This window comes from Delphinus delphis, chromosome 5 (assembly GCF_949987515.2).
Source record: "Delphinus delphis chromosome 5, mDelDel1.2, whole genome shotgun sequence".
Classification (NCBI taxonomy): Eukaryota; Metazoa; Chordata; class Mammalia; order Artiodactyla; family Delphinidae; genus Delphinus; species Delphinus delphis.
Genome location: NC_082687.1, coordinates 16,530,010 through 16,545,408, shown reverse-complemented (window position 1 = coordinate 16,545,408; position 15,399 = coordinate 16,530,010). Strand labels below are relative to the sequence as shown.

General features: G+C 33.0%; 1 protein-coding gene across 1 annotated transcript in view; it reads left to right on the top strand.

The window, feature by feature from the left end:
* The window catches only part of STPG2 (sperm tail PG-rich repeat containing 2), a 262,302-nt gene that overhangs the window by 118,546 nt on the left and 128,357 nt on the right, over positions 1-15,399 (top strand). Inside the window, 1 exon segment of the mRNA XM_069540667.1 lies at positions 7,547-7,625. Within this exon segment, the coding sequence (XP_069396768.1) occupies positions 7,547-7,625 (79 nt within the window).

Here is a 15,399-nt window from a genome sequence, read left to right as displayed (position 1 = left end):
CTTTTTACCCCTGGGTCCTGGTGAACACAGGACTTTTTGTGCACTCTCCAAGTGTGGAGTTTCTGTTTCCCCCAGTTCTGTGGAAGTCCCACAGTCAAATCCCATTTGCCTTCCAAGCCAGATTCTCTGGGGACTCCTCTTCCCATTTCTGGACCCCCAGGCTGGGAAGCCTGACATGGGGCTCAGGACTTTCACTCCCATGGGGGTACTTCTGTGGTATAATTGTTTTCCGTTTTGTGAGTTGTCAACCGAGCCAGTATGGGATTTGATTTTATTGTGATTGCATCCCTTCTACCATCTCGTTGTGGCTTCTTCTTTGTCTTTGGATGTAGAGTATGTTTTTTGGTAGATTCCAGGCCCTATTCATTCTCCATATATTGTTCATATGTCACCCTCCTTGGAAATCTTTCATTGATCACATTTTCTCCCTGCTTTCACCCGACTGTCCCTGCCTTTTTGATGTCATTGTATTTTGCATATCCTCAGATTTCAGTTTAGTGGAATTAATTACTCTATTTTGGTTTAGTATTGTTTTAAGGTACACAGTACAATTTTAAGATGAGAACAAATGGCAACAACAATGAAAACAAAAGAAACTAGAAAAAAGTATGATTAACAATTTTAAGGTAGGAATTGTTATGTAACTAATTTGACATTTGATTTCCTGAATTACTGACACATTAACTCTTTTATGTTTCATTATTTGTCAACTTTGTATTTATGGGATTTTTATATTTTTGGACATTAATGTTTTTCAGCTTTCTAATTTTTATTGAAACTTATTTTTTTCAGATATTTGTTTCCTAGGTAAACATTCCTAAAAAAGTTTGTTTTCTATGTTAAAATCTGTTTTTATTCTTCTTCCTTATTAAGAGAGAATTCTCTGGGGTTGTTTTGTATTTCTGCCCATCTTTGTTTATGACTGTCTTTTCAAGGATGATTGTATAGCACATAGCTTTGGAAGATAGAGATAGTGTCTCCTCTCAAGCAGAGGGCAGGCATGCTTACTCTGATTATGAAAGATTCAGGTTCCCTAAGCTCACAGGTTTTCTTCTGAAACAAAGCCCATTGCTTTGTACAAGTATCCATTTTGCTCCATCTGCCTTGCCTTCATTAGGATTGCGGGCAAGGAGGACAGACGCAAGCATGATGACGCTCATGCTCTGAATTATTGTATGAGGAATAAGGTCCTTTGTTTCTGTCTCAGGAATCTCATGTCTTTTGCCAGCATCAGAGAAACTGTGGCAGGTTAACTTGTTAGCTTGAGGTAGATAAAAATCTCAGACTCTTCATAGTTCTTACATCTATATATCCTTAACTTGTAGACCTTTTTTAAAAAATATTTTTTGCTCCCAGAGGCCCCAGAATTACATATGATAGCCTCCCCAAAATAGCACTCTGGTTTCTGTCAATTTAATTTGTTTTCTGTTAAATTCACCAGTTTATTATTGAGAATCAAACATAAGAACAAGTTTAACATGTCCATACACACTCTAAAACATCTTCATTTTTCTAGATTGCTAGATTTTCTAAATTGCTAGATTTAATTTTGAGTATTCTTTTTCTGTCATTAACCTTTGACATATGTTTTTTAACTTTTATAGTGTGATATCTGTCTATCATGTGGTAGAAAACACATAATGTTAAATTTACCGTCTTAACCATGTTTAAGTGTTGATATAAGTATATTTTAAATGCATAATGAATGTTAGTAGTTTTTAGAATACTTGTATATTTTTAAAATGTACTATGAGTTCATTATTCTGAGTAACATTATATTTAGATAAAACAAATTATTAAAATTATGTTTCAAGAAAAAATTTTAAAAAGCCCTCATTATAAATAGTCTTTATTCTCTATTGCAGATATTGAGACAGTATAGCACAGTGATTATGAGTATGATCTCTGGTGGCAGAGTTTGTGAGAATATTTTCTTGCTTTGCACTGACCTTGTGAAATTTATTTGAACTCTTTATGCCTTAGTAATATGGAGATCATAATAGAACATACCTCAAAACATTATTATGAATACTAAATGAATCAGTACATGTAAAATAATTTAAATAGCTTCTGGCACATGGTAAGGACTCAGTAAGTCTTGTTATTATTATTGACAATTGAAAACTACCCATAGGTATAACTCAGACACTAGTAGTTTATATAAAATTTGAGAAACTATAATCAAGAGTGAAAGATATACCCTAAAAACATATGAGTTTTAAAAATCCAGTCTGATAAACTTTGTGTTTAACAGTAGTATTAATCCATTTATAGTTAATGTGATTACTGATATATTTGTGCCTATATGAACCATATTATTTCATATATTCTATCAGCCCACTTGTTTTAGCATTTTTTCTTACCTCACCTTTTTTGAATTAATCAAATATTTTATATTTTTCCATTTCATCTACCTCTATTACATTTTTCTTATGCATTGTTTTACTATTCTTTTAGTAGTTACCATAAAAATTACAATATACATCCTTTACTTTTTGCAGTCCAATTAAAAGGATTACTTTTACCACTTTCCCAATAATGCTAACTTAGAACATTTTAGCTCTGTTTTGCTATCTCCTATTTTTGTTTAATTATTGTCATATATTTTAAGTTTCCTTATATTTAAACTCTTTGAATATTATTGTTTTGTATAGTCAATATTTCTTCACACATTTAACCTTTCTGTTGTGCTTCATTTCTTTCTGCATTTCCATATGGAATCATTTTTCCTCTGCCTGAAAAACTCCCTATGTCATTTTTTATTTTGGGGACAAAGATTTCTATGTTGGTAGTTATTTTCTTTCAGCACTTTAAACATGTTATTCCATTGCTTTAGGCCTTATGTGATTTCTATTGAGAAGTAAGTTGTCATACTTATTGTTTCTCTTTTGAAAGCAATTATTATTATTTGGTCTTTGTATTTTATGTGTCAAGAGTGTGGTTTTCTTTTTTTTATTAATTTTTATTCATTCAACATTGCTTTACAATGTTGTGTTAGTTTCTGCTTTACAGCAAAGTGAATCAGCTATACGTATACATATATCCCCTCTTTTTTCGATTTCCTTCCCATTTAGGTCATCATAGAGCATTGAGTAGAGTTCCCTGTGCTATACAGTATGTTCTCAGTTATCTATTTGATACATAGTAGTGTATATATGTCAATCCCAATCTCCCAATTCACCCCACCCCACCCCTTTCCCTGCTTGGTGTCCATATGTTTGTTCTCTACGTCTATGTCTCTATTTCTGCTTTGCAAATAAGTTCATGTGTACCGTTTTTCTAGATTCCACATAAGTGATATTATACAATATTTATTTTTCTCTTTCTGACTTACTTCACTTGGTATGACAGTCTCTAGGTGCATCCATGTCCCTGCAAATGGCACAATTTTGTTCCTTTTTATGGCTGAGTAATATTCCATTGTATATATGTACCACAACTTCTTTATCCATTCCTCTGTTGATGGACATTTAGGTTGCTTCCATGTCCTGGCTATTGTAAATAGTGCTGCAATGAACATTGGGGTACATGTATATTTTCAAATTATGATTTTCTCTGGGTATATGCCCAGGAGTAGGATTGCTGGGTGATATGGTATGTTTACTTGATTGAGGTTTGCAGAGCCTTTGAATCTCTGGATTGATGTCTTTCATCAATTTTAAACAATTCTTGACTATTATATGTTCATATATTTCTTCTGTTACATTCTGTCCTGCTTGTCTTTCTGGGATGCTAATAAATAAGTATGTTACACCTATGCCCCATACCCCCAGCATGTCTTATAAGCCCTCTGTATTATGTTTCCTTTTTCTCTTTGTGCTTCAGTTAGGTATTTTCTACAGAGCTATCTTTCAATTCACAAAATTTTTTTTTCAACTGTTTCAATTGTTATTAAATCATTCTATTGAGTTCTTAATTTCAGATATTCTGTTTTTCAGTTCTAGAGTGGCTATTTCATTATTTCTTATGATTTCACTTCTCAGGAGGAAGTCTCCATGATTTAAAGCATTTTTTTCAAAAATTTTTCCCCTATGTTTTCTTTTTTTTACATTAAAAATTGATTATCTATATATTTCTCTGCAGAGAGAGTAGGACATAAGTTATACATGAGCAAAAGTTAGTAAGAGAAAACAATATAAAATATAGAAAATCAACAAAGCTAAAAGGTGGTTCTTGGAAATTTCTAGTACATTTTATAACTCCTTGGCATAACTGATCAAGAAACAATGAAAGAAGGCACAGACTTCTAATATCAAGAATAAAAAAAGTGTCGACATTACATATCATACAGATATTATCAACACAAAATAATACAAATGTATGATATTTATTTTGAACATTTGATGTAATGGAACAGAAAAATAGAAAAAACTAATTGTACAATATCTATAGTTAGTCTTCTCACATAGAAAATCTAGGATTAGATGACTTGCTATAAGAATTCTACCAACCAATTAAGGAAGAATTTTTGAATCTTAAAGGAATTGTTTGAATATTTCCTTTGAATATTTGAGCAGGAATATTTCCCAACTCAGTTTATGATGCTAGCAAAATTCTAATTCCCAAATCTGACAAATATATTTGAATAAACGGAAAAAAATCCTGTTCCATCTCTTTTACAAGCATAGATACAAAATCCTAAACAAAATATTGCCAACATTAATCAGTGGTTTGTGGAAAGGGAAAAATCACTATCAGTTTGTATTTATTGCAAGAACACATGGTCAGTTTAACGTTTAAATATATGACCAAAAAATTTATTAATATTTGGTTCTTCCTCCCAATGTTGGGACATGCTTATTCATCCCGTCTTTTAAAATAGTTGTCGTAAATTTACATTCCCATATTTCATTATGAATTTCACAATCAAAATACATTTGCTTATCTTGTTAAAAATCTCAGTCATATAACTGTCCTGATCAATTCTTTCTTGAAAACTATTTCAATTGCAACAAATAAAGGAAAAAAACTGCTAATTTTTCTTCTCATTTATATATTTTGAGTAATATAAAACCAACAATCCACTCACAGTTTTAGTGGGCATAAACTCCCAGCCAGAGGTTACATTTCCCAAAAGTCTTTGAAGCTGCATGTGGCAATTTGACTAACTTTGGGCTATTCAAAGATGAGTAGAAGTGATGTGTGCAACATTCTGCTCACACTATTTCAAAAATAAAGTTGATTTCCCTTCACTTTTTCTTTTGCCCTTCTTACAGGCTAGAGCAATGATTGATATGGCCATAGTGTCAAAGCTGACCATGTTGATGAGGACAATACCAAGGGTAGGGAGAGGGAGTAGGAAAGAAACAAGATAGAATAAACCTAGTTTCTTTCACGGCATTTTAGATCTGAGCAGCCTGCTCACCCTATGTTTTCTTGAACAAATTAATCATAGTTATTTTAAAGTTCTGTCTGCCAACTCCAGTATCTGGATCACCTATGGGTCTGTTGTTATTTTATGTGATTTTTTCTCTTGATATTTGATCATGCAGGTCTGTCTTTTGGCATGTCCCGTAATTTTTAATAGAGTGCTAGATATTGTATGTAATACAGAGACTTTAATAGTGTTATCTTCTGCTAGAGAGATTTCATACTTTTTTCTGCAAAGCAGGTAGAAGTCAAAGGAGATCACCTTAATTTAATCATGGCTGTGGCTATTACAGTTTTTCTAGGGCTTAGTTTACCTCTTTTTGTTCATTTTTATAAAGTATTGTTCTCTGGGGATTTCAACTGTGAGCCTGACATGTTTAACCATCCCCACCCCCGTGTTCTGAACTGTAATCTTTAATGACTCTGTGTCTCAGAGTTTTAACTTAGAGTTTTAGGGTCACCTTGCTCCCCACCCCTTTGCAAACATCTTGATAGGGAAACAGACCATGTATTTTGAGGCTCCTCAAATCTGCAGTTTTGTTATGTGGCCCAACAAGACCACAACAAGCTTATTTTCCAGCTCCTTAATGGCAGCCTTCTGCCAGGTCTAAACCCAGATTCTTTCTCTGTTGCCTGTTTATCGGCAAATGTCCCAGGAAAAAAGCATCTGCAGATTGATCGCTAAACTTTCAGAGGTTCTATCCTCTTCAGAATCTTAGCCCCCCCTTGTCTGTACTGGCAGTTCATAGAGTTGGAAGCATTCATAGCCCTATGAAGACTTTATAGAATTTTGTTGTATTTTATCTGGATTTATAACAAATCATATTTATAACAAAGAAAAAATATGGATTTCATTTTGTTATATTTTATATGGATTTATTTGATTAAAATGTGGTCTTATGCAAACTACTCATTCCCTCTAAAGCCAAAGTCATTTCTTGAGCTTGTTAATTTCTACTACTAAACAGTAAAAATTGTAAAACGCTTTTGAACTTATTTCATAATTTCTAATACCATATACATGATAATAATAAAATTATTATGCAAGTAAATTATTTTTCAGCTTCAATAAATTTAAAAATCACATGAAGTAATAATGATGGCTCAGATGCTCTATATTTGAAGGATTTCACATTTCTACATGATGTGAAACCGTGATTTTTCTGTTTGTGAAAGTGATAGAATCTACCTATTTTCTTTTGAGTGGCTATGTAGCAATAAAACATGAGGAAAGGAGAAGTACCAACTTCAGCATTTAGGGTAGTGAAGCATATAGTTTCAAAGATACAGTATGTGAGAGATGAATTTTTTAGTAGATCAATGTTCCTGAAAAAAAAGAACAAAGAAAGAAATACCTAGCTATTCTTCTAGGTGTTAAATCCTGAAGTATTAAATATGAATATCAAATTCTGAAATAAAAACAGTGAAGTGTATAAAAATGGGAAAATAAATCCTCATCCTTTTTGTATATACAAAGAATGTTACTGCTGGTTATATGGTTTAAATTATTAAATGAATACAAATGGCTAAATTGTATAATAAATCAGAAGGAGTATAATAGCACAAGGATTAACTAATTGCTAATTAAATTTTTAGATTATCAGCTTCCTCTAGCCTATTAATTTGCATCTTCACTGCATATAAGGAATTATGTTTAAGAGAGTGTGGATCATTTTGCTTAGAAAATTTATTAATCCAGGATTGCCACATAATCAATTTAAATAGTTATTGTTAATATATTTCTATTTCATGTATTAATAATTAGTTGTTAACAAATAATACTGTATAATTGACCAAATATCTTATATATTTTTGATATTACAACCTGCTAGTTATGAATCAGGACAAGAATTGTTTCTGAGTTTGACATTAGAGTATAGCTAATAACTTGCCCCTAATATGTTTAAATAATGTATGCAGATCCATCTTACTTTCGTAGAGGTTCATGTAATCAACCCTTTTCCCATTTTAATATCTCATTGATTTAACGTCTTTTACTATATTCCATTTAAAAGTTTTTTAAAATAAATACATGTATATCTCTATTTAGTGACAGAGCCATATTAATGAGCTTATTGTAAATTTATTAATCATGACCTTTGTATTGATAAAAATAAAATAAGTGATATACTTCTTTCAAAATTTTTTTTTTTAATTCACAGGCCTGTGAAATTTCTGATGAACTACCTAACTTGACTAATCGATATGCTGCTTTCTCGTCAAGAACAGAAAGAACTACTAAAGTATCAGATATGGTAAGAAGGCTTTTCTATGACCACATGTATTTGTAATCTAGGAATCATGGAGGAGACCGAATAACATAAGCATTATATTAGGACCTGAGAGAGGTACCTGGTAGCCTGCTGTAATATCTTCAGCTAGTATGCTACTTCCATATTTTTAAAGTTCAATGAAATTCTTGAAGCTAAGCAGAAGTCTAGCATTTCTCTGTGAGAAAAATATTATGTGGAACATCTCCTTAAGGGTCAGAGAGCATTCATTAGGCCATATAGACAAACTCAACTTGTGTTGTATATGAAGTGGAAGGTTTGTTTACTTTAGGTGCAACTCAGTTTCCTCATAAGTGCAAATATTTTCCCTTTTCAGTTTGAATCTATCTTGAGACTTAAGACTTTTCAGTGACATTTTTTATCCCTGTTAATCTGTATTTTAAATTGTGTTGATAAGAATTTTGCTACCTCAATTTCCATTTTTTATAAATAACTAATATTGAATAAATTGAAATAAGTAAAGCATGTGAAATTTAAAACTGTATACTTAACTATTTCATTCAGATTAAACTTATTAACAGATCAAAGTGAAATTTAAAGATAAAAGGTTAGACTTATGTGTACAGGTATTGTTAAAATAAATTTTTATAGAAATTGGACTGTTATTATAAGATATTGTTAGTAACAAATGACCAAAACAGGATCATTAACCAGGTCGTAAAATGTAGCCAGTCAACCGAGAAGCAGAATTGCTGAACTAAAATTCTACTAGGTACACAATGCCAAGAGTTCATTTACAGTGTTTTCAATGGTGAAGTAAATGGTACAAGATTAGGAAGAACTCATGTAAATGAAGTACAAATGCAGTGCTAGTTAAGTTAATACAGCTGTGAATGTCTAGGAACTCATAGGAATTAGATTAATTTGATGAGAGTCATTAAGGAAGGGACTTATTTTTTTTCTGAGACATTAATTGACTGAATCTGAGAGATGGAGTCAAAATTAGCATCAGGTTCTATGAGACTTTTTGTGGCTATAAGTTCAAAAGATAGTTTAGAATCATCTAGCAGTGTCTTGACATTTAAGAGATTTTCATAATTGTTAAATAAATGTGTTGTTTTAGTAGATTATTTATTAATCTTGAGGAATTTTAGGGTTGTGTTGTGTTTCTCAAGTGAATCATTGTTATACACACCTTTGGATCCATGATGAAGTATGTCATAAGTAATTTATTACTAATATAACGCTTTACTTCTCTTGTAATATAGTAGCTACTAGGAAAAAACAATGCAAATTTCTGAAGGTACCCATAGGAATGCACATGTATAAGTTACACTTTATGTTTGTAGTGAAAAAAGATGATAGAGATCTGTTCTAAAGGAAGATGAGTTGCCTACCGATTGTTTTTACCTAACTTACATTTTCCTCTTTTATCTTTGTCTCTCACTGCATCTGGAAATTCCTTTTTATTATTTATTTATTTATTATAATTTTTATTGGGGTATAGTTGATTTACAATGTTGTGTTAGTTTCAGGTGTACAGCAAAGTGAGTCTGTTATACATATAGGTATATCCACTCTTTTTTAGATTCTTTTCCCATATAGGCCATTACAGATTATTGAGTAGAGTTCCCTGTGCTATACAGTAGGTTCTTATTAGTTATCTATTTTATATTTAGTAGTGTATATGTGTCAATCCCAATCTTCCAATTTGTCCCTCCCGCCCTACATACCCTCTGGTAACCATAAGTTTATTTTTTACATCTGTAACTCTATTTCTGCTTTGTAGATAAGTTCGTTTGTAGCCTTTTTTTAGATTCCACATATAAGCAATATCATATGATATTTGTCTTTCTCTGTCTGACTTCACTTAGTATGATAATCTCTAGGTCCATCCATGTTGCTGCAAATGGCATTATTTCACTCTTTTATTGGCTGAGTAATATTCCATTGTATATATGTACCACATCTTCTTTATCCATTCCTCTGTTGATGGACACGTCTTGGCTTCCACGTCTTGGCTATTGTGAATAGAGCTGCAGTAAACATTGGGGTGCATGTATCTTTTTGGATTATGGCTTTCTCTGGATGTATGCCCAGTAGTGGAATTCCTGGATCATATGGTAGCTCTATGTTTAGTTGTTTAAGGAACCTCCATACTGTTCTCCATAGTGGCTGTAGCAGTTTACATTCCCACCGAAAGTGTAGGAGGGTTCCCTTTTCTCCACACCCTCTCCAGCATTTATTGTTTGTAGATTTTTTGATAGCATTGTCCTTTTTTCCCCTCAAGAAACACTTGCATTTAAAAGGATTGGTTGGTACTCAGCTTACCCAAGAAGCGAAATAGTTTAGTCACATAGAACTCTTTGGTTTTTGAATCCCTTCCATAAATGAGAATACCCTTCAAACATGTGGGTGTATGATCTGTATCTAGTGAAAAATTCAAATTATTGATCTCAAACTTTTAAAATAATGGAATTAATTTTATAATTTTAACATCAAATAAAAATATTAGAAAATTTACCTCCTATATATTTACATTTTATATATATGGACATGCTGCAATCTTGAAGGAGGGCATATAGTTTAATTTTCAACATGTTACATAAAAGTTTTACATAAAAATATTTAAAAATCCAGACTTCTGTTTCATGTGAAAGACAGAGCATATATATACATCTCCCTTCTTTTTACAAGGTCCCAATGAAATAACTTTTTTAAAAACTATGATATAAGGATTAGTTGAATATAAAAAGACAAAGAGATTGAAAATATTAATGGAGGCTAGACACAAGCTAAACATCTGATTATTAGGCATTCCAGGAGCAGAATGCTAGGATGGTAGTTTGCAGTATTTGATGTAAAAAACAGTAAGTTATCTTGAACAGAAAAAAACACGTGTCTTCAATTAGAAGAGCTCAACAAAATACCATAGAGGACAAATTTTCAAAGATATGTATTCTTCTCACATTCTTTTGCGTTTTCAGAAGACTAGAAATAAAGAAAATACCCTTGAAGCTTCCACAGAGAAAAGTAACTGGGTCACCTACAATGGGATGAGAAACATACTGATATCAACACTTTCTTAGCAGCATTAGAGACATTTCAGAACTAGGAAATGGTAGGATAATATTTTCTAAAATTTCTAAGAGGAAATAATTTTGGGTAAAGAATTCTGCCTCTACCCAAAATTTCAATTAAATGAATCAAGAAAATAATTTTCTGACATGCAAGAGCTTGGAAACTTTAGTATCTTCACAACCCCATATGTGAAGATGCTCTAGCAAAAAAAAAAAAAAAAAAAAAAGGAAATAAGAAAAAGGTGACATAAATATATAAACATAGAGAATAGAAACTCAGCATTTCTGGATGAAGTAGAGAAAAGTGGAAACAAATTAATAAAGAAGGCATTTTTAGTTCATGCTTGGGACATTCTTCAAGAGTCAGGGGTTTTGTGACCACAGAATTTTATTTACTCCTCTATGTGTTTCACTGCACTAGTTGGTTCAGTGGGGAATAATCATGATATTCTAAATGCTGTTTTAATATTGTTGATTTGAAATCAATCTATACACATTGCAGAAGATTTAATTATAGTACAACAATATAAGTATTAGAAATCTTAATATCATTAATAAAATCAGGAGGTGAAAGGTAGGAGGCAGTGAAATATGGCAATTCTCTTATTTCATAGTGCAGAGTTAACAGATATTGTCAAAAATTGACAAATTACAGTATAAGTCCTTATATTAAATTTGTAATGGTAAATACAAAAAAACCCCACACACCTCAAACTGAAAAAACTCAATTACTATTAAAATAAATTATTTCTGGGACTGGAACCAGGGAGAGGTCAAGGAGGACAATTTTACCATTTATTTTAGACACTTGCATATGATTTGATTTTTATTCATGATGTGAAGATATTATTTTAAAATAAAAGTAAAAATAATACTCCTGAGTTTATGAGGAACATGCATTTGGAATGGCATTATGACATACTGGTGCCTGTACTGACTCATTCTCTGCAAACAACCAAAATTCTAGGTAAAATAGAAACAAAACATATTCACAAATGCTTCCAAGATTTAGAAAGAGAGGAGTACACAGGCTAAGTTAAGGAGGGACCCAGAGTGGCAAGTAGAGCACTGAAGCCAGCTGTCACCCTGAGGACATTTGCCAAACTAGGTGACCTTGAGTTTTAATTTGTATAGCCTCAGAGACCTCCAGAGAATAAAAGAGAGCCTAAGACTCTCTCACAGTGATTAGTCTCAAAAAGATTCTTAATACAGTTAAGACTCCAGAGGGCAACCTAGGCAGGTTAGGAGTGAAATGCAAATAAATCTCCCCTTCTTCCACACCAAAGGACTTTAAGGAAGATTGTTAGTGTTGAACTTTTTGGTGTTGAATGTGTGTTAGGGGAATCACCCCTGAGATCCTGTTACATTTCACCTTCATTTAATGGTTACAGATATTAATGAAATGAATTTTATTAATAAAAATAAGAGCTAATGCTTATAATGTGCTTGTTCTATGCCAGGGACCATTTCAAATGTGTATTAACTCACCTGAGTACTATAATAATGGCCATCTTTAAAAATGTGGAAACTGAGTTTAAAGTCTAAATGGCAGTCAGAATTCACACCGAGGCAGTCCATCAATAGAATCCACTCTTTTTTTTTTTTTTTTAGAATCCACTCTTTTAAGGGTCTTTCTGTGTTACTCCCCTTTGGGCTGAAGAATTAGGCTTAACTAAAATAAATATGACAATAAAATAAATATGACAATATAGTAAATGATTTTTGTGATTTAAAACAAAAGAGGTATGACTGTAAAGATCTCAGACATTATTATAAGGGATAGAACTTTTTTTTTTGAAATGCAATTTCTGTTTAGCAGAAACTGATGAGGATTCAGCGTCATGAAAGAGTAGTGAAGTTAACAACTTTCCTCTAGTCATTCAGACCAAAAATTAACTAATGACTATTTAGTGAAAAATCACTGGAAGAATTTGATGTACTTTCTTATATTGAGGCATGGCTCAGAAAGGGGCCTCATTTGATTAGTGACAATTGGTCTCAAAAAATATAACAAAAAATTATACTAATATTTTATAAAAATTAACAAATGACTTGAAATATATTAGAATTATTTGCTGAACAGTTGCACTACAAATTTTATCACTTGATATAGAGTTTTATAATACTTAGAGTTGAGAATGAAGGGAATTTTAAAAATAAATTTTGATTTATATATTTATTTATCTATTAGTTTATATTCATTTGATTTGTTAAATATTTTGAATATCATCCCTGAATAAAGTTTAAAAGCAAAAGCTTTGGCATCAGAGAAGTGCTTTTCTAGTCTCTAAATCTGTTTCCTCAACTATTAAATAGTGATAATAAATTAAGTAGGCATAACCTGATAGGGTCATAGTAAGAACTAAGTATATTACTGCTTGCAACACTTATTTCATTGTGTTACCCACAGTAAGCTGTAAGTAAGTTAGCTATAAAAATTGTGAATGGCAGGGTTACGGCTCAGAGCTAAGTAAATCCCACTTCAAAGCCTATGCTCTCTTTTCAATATTTCATAATATGAATAAGGAGCCTCTATTAAAATATGGTAATGTCTTTTGCTTTTTACACTTCTTTGTAAGTGACATTCACCTTCCTCAACCAGAGGACCCTCTGTTTTGCATGGTGTTGCTATGTCAGGAATGCAAAGAAGCAGAAAGAATAAATGTTCAGTTTTTTACTTTGGAAACATTTCTTGAAGTTCTATTCAGAGGCAATAGTTGTGGGGGCCATGGCTTTATAATGGAGCTTTGAAAATAATGGAAAGTGTTGTCTAATTTTCACTTTCCTTTAAATATTCCAGAACTAGAGTTTGACTAAGAGGCCCAACTTTTATATAAAGTAGCTATTTATGGATAATAAACAAACTCAAAATCTTAGTAGCATATAATAAAAAGCATTTATTACTGATAAGTTTGCAGGTCTGCTAGAGAAGCTTACTTCAGGCTGCAGGTTTGCTGGGGAAGCTCTGATTCATGATGCCATTTGACTGGGATGGCTCTTGGGACCGGTGGGGTAGCTGGAGTATGTTCTTTTCATGGTGATGGCAGAACTATAAGAATATTACTGTAAGAAAGAGAATAGGGAAATTGCAGGATAAGGGAATTTTCCTGCTACAGTGAATGAGAAAGCCCTTCCTAGATTGGAAGACTAGAAAAGGATAGAGAAAGGTAGCAAAACAAGGCATTTGAGATTTGAGCACGAGGCCAGCTTCATGCTCTCCCACATTGTGGGTGAACTCTGGTAAGACTGGGGGTTGGGTAGTAGTGGTGGAATACATGGAGACTCAGGTTAAGAAATCCCAGAATTACTGAAGTATGAATTCCACTTCATCTCTGAAAGCCTGGGAGGGTGCCTCCTTTCATACTGGGTAGCTGCTGCAGACAGAAAAGTTATAATGGTATATTTAGGCAAAGAGGGCCTATTATCAGTCAGGGTCTAGTCAGGAGACAGAACCACACTAGTTATTTTGAAATAAAGTAATACAAGGAACTGTGGATATTGGAGAACTCCAAAAGGCAAAGAGGGAACACTAAGGTATCACGCAAGTAGTAACAAGCAATGCCACCATCCTTAGGCCTGGGAAACAAAGGGAGTAGATTGGAATTATTAAAACTTGAAAGCTTGGAGATACCTTTTGTTAATGTGATTCAAGTTTCTGAAGAGGAGCACAGCTCGGCTGGTGCTAGTGTCTCAGGAGCTCAAAAGAAAGGTCCCCTGGGCCTGGGGCACAGACCTTTGGGATCCTGGAGATAGTAAAAAAAAAAAAAAAAAAAAATACGTATATTAGAAATGGATTTCAGCTGAAATCCTTAAGAGTCAAAATTATTCTGACTAAAACCTATATTCTGTTACCCTCAGTCTTGCTTTCCTTACAGTATCTCACTGGAACAGCTATGAAAATTTCTTAGATTTTTACATAGTTTTAAATGTTTATTTTATTGGCTGTTAGTTTACTTGTTGGTATCTTATCATTCACCTAACCCCTGGTGGAGGAGAGAACATTAAAGTGAATTTTCTTACTGCAAGTAAGGGATTTTAGGCAAATGATTTCTGACACACTGAAGAGTTAGTCGGTCACAGTGCACTTACATACTTCCTGTTCTTCCATTACATTTTAAAGTCTATAAATTTTTCACTTAATTGTCTAACTTCATTAGTTCAGAAAATGGCTTTGATATGCAAACAGCAAGCACAAGTGCTGCTGGATGCCATCTTCATCAAAGCACAGAAAGAACAGTGAAGGCAACTGCTAAGCAAAATACACTATGAGAAACCAGATTCTAGTAGCCTGCTTTTTGATTGTGTACAATTGCCTGTCAGTACTTACACAGATTGTGAGAAGGATGCAGTTCTGCAGTTTTATATTAGTTATTTTTAATTGCCCTACATAAATATCAGAAGTAAATAATAACTTCATGAAGAAATTATGTCTTTAAAATTTATTTATTTATTTATTTATTTTTGGCTGCGTTGGGTCTTCGTTGCTGCGCGCGGGCTTTCTTTTTATTTGCGGCGAACAGAGGCTACTCTTCTTTGCAGTGCACAGGCCTCTCATTACGGTGGCTTCTCTTGTTGCAGAGCATGGGCTCTAGGTGCACGGGCTTCAGTAGTTGTGGCTCCTGGGCTCAGTAGTTCTGGCTCGTGGGCTCTAGAGAGCAGGCTCAGTAGTTGTGGCGCAGGGGCTTAGTTGCTCCATGTCATGTGGGATCTTCCTGGAC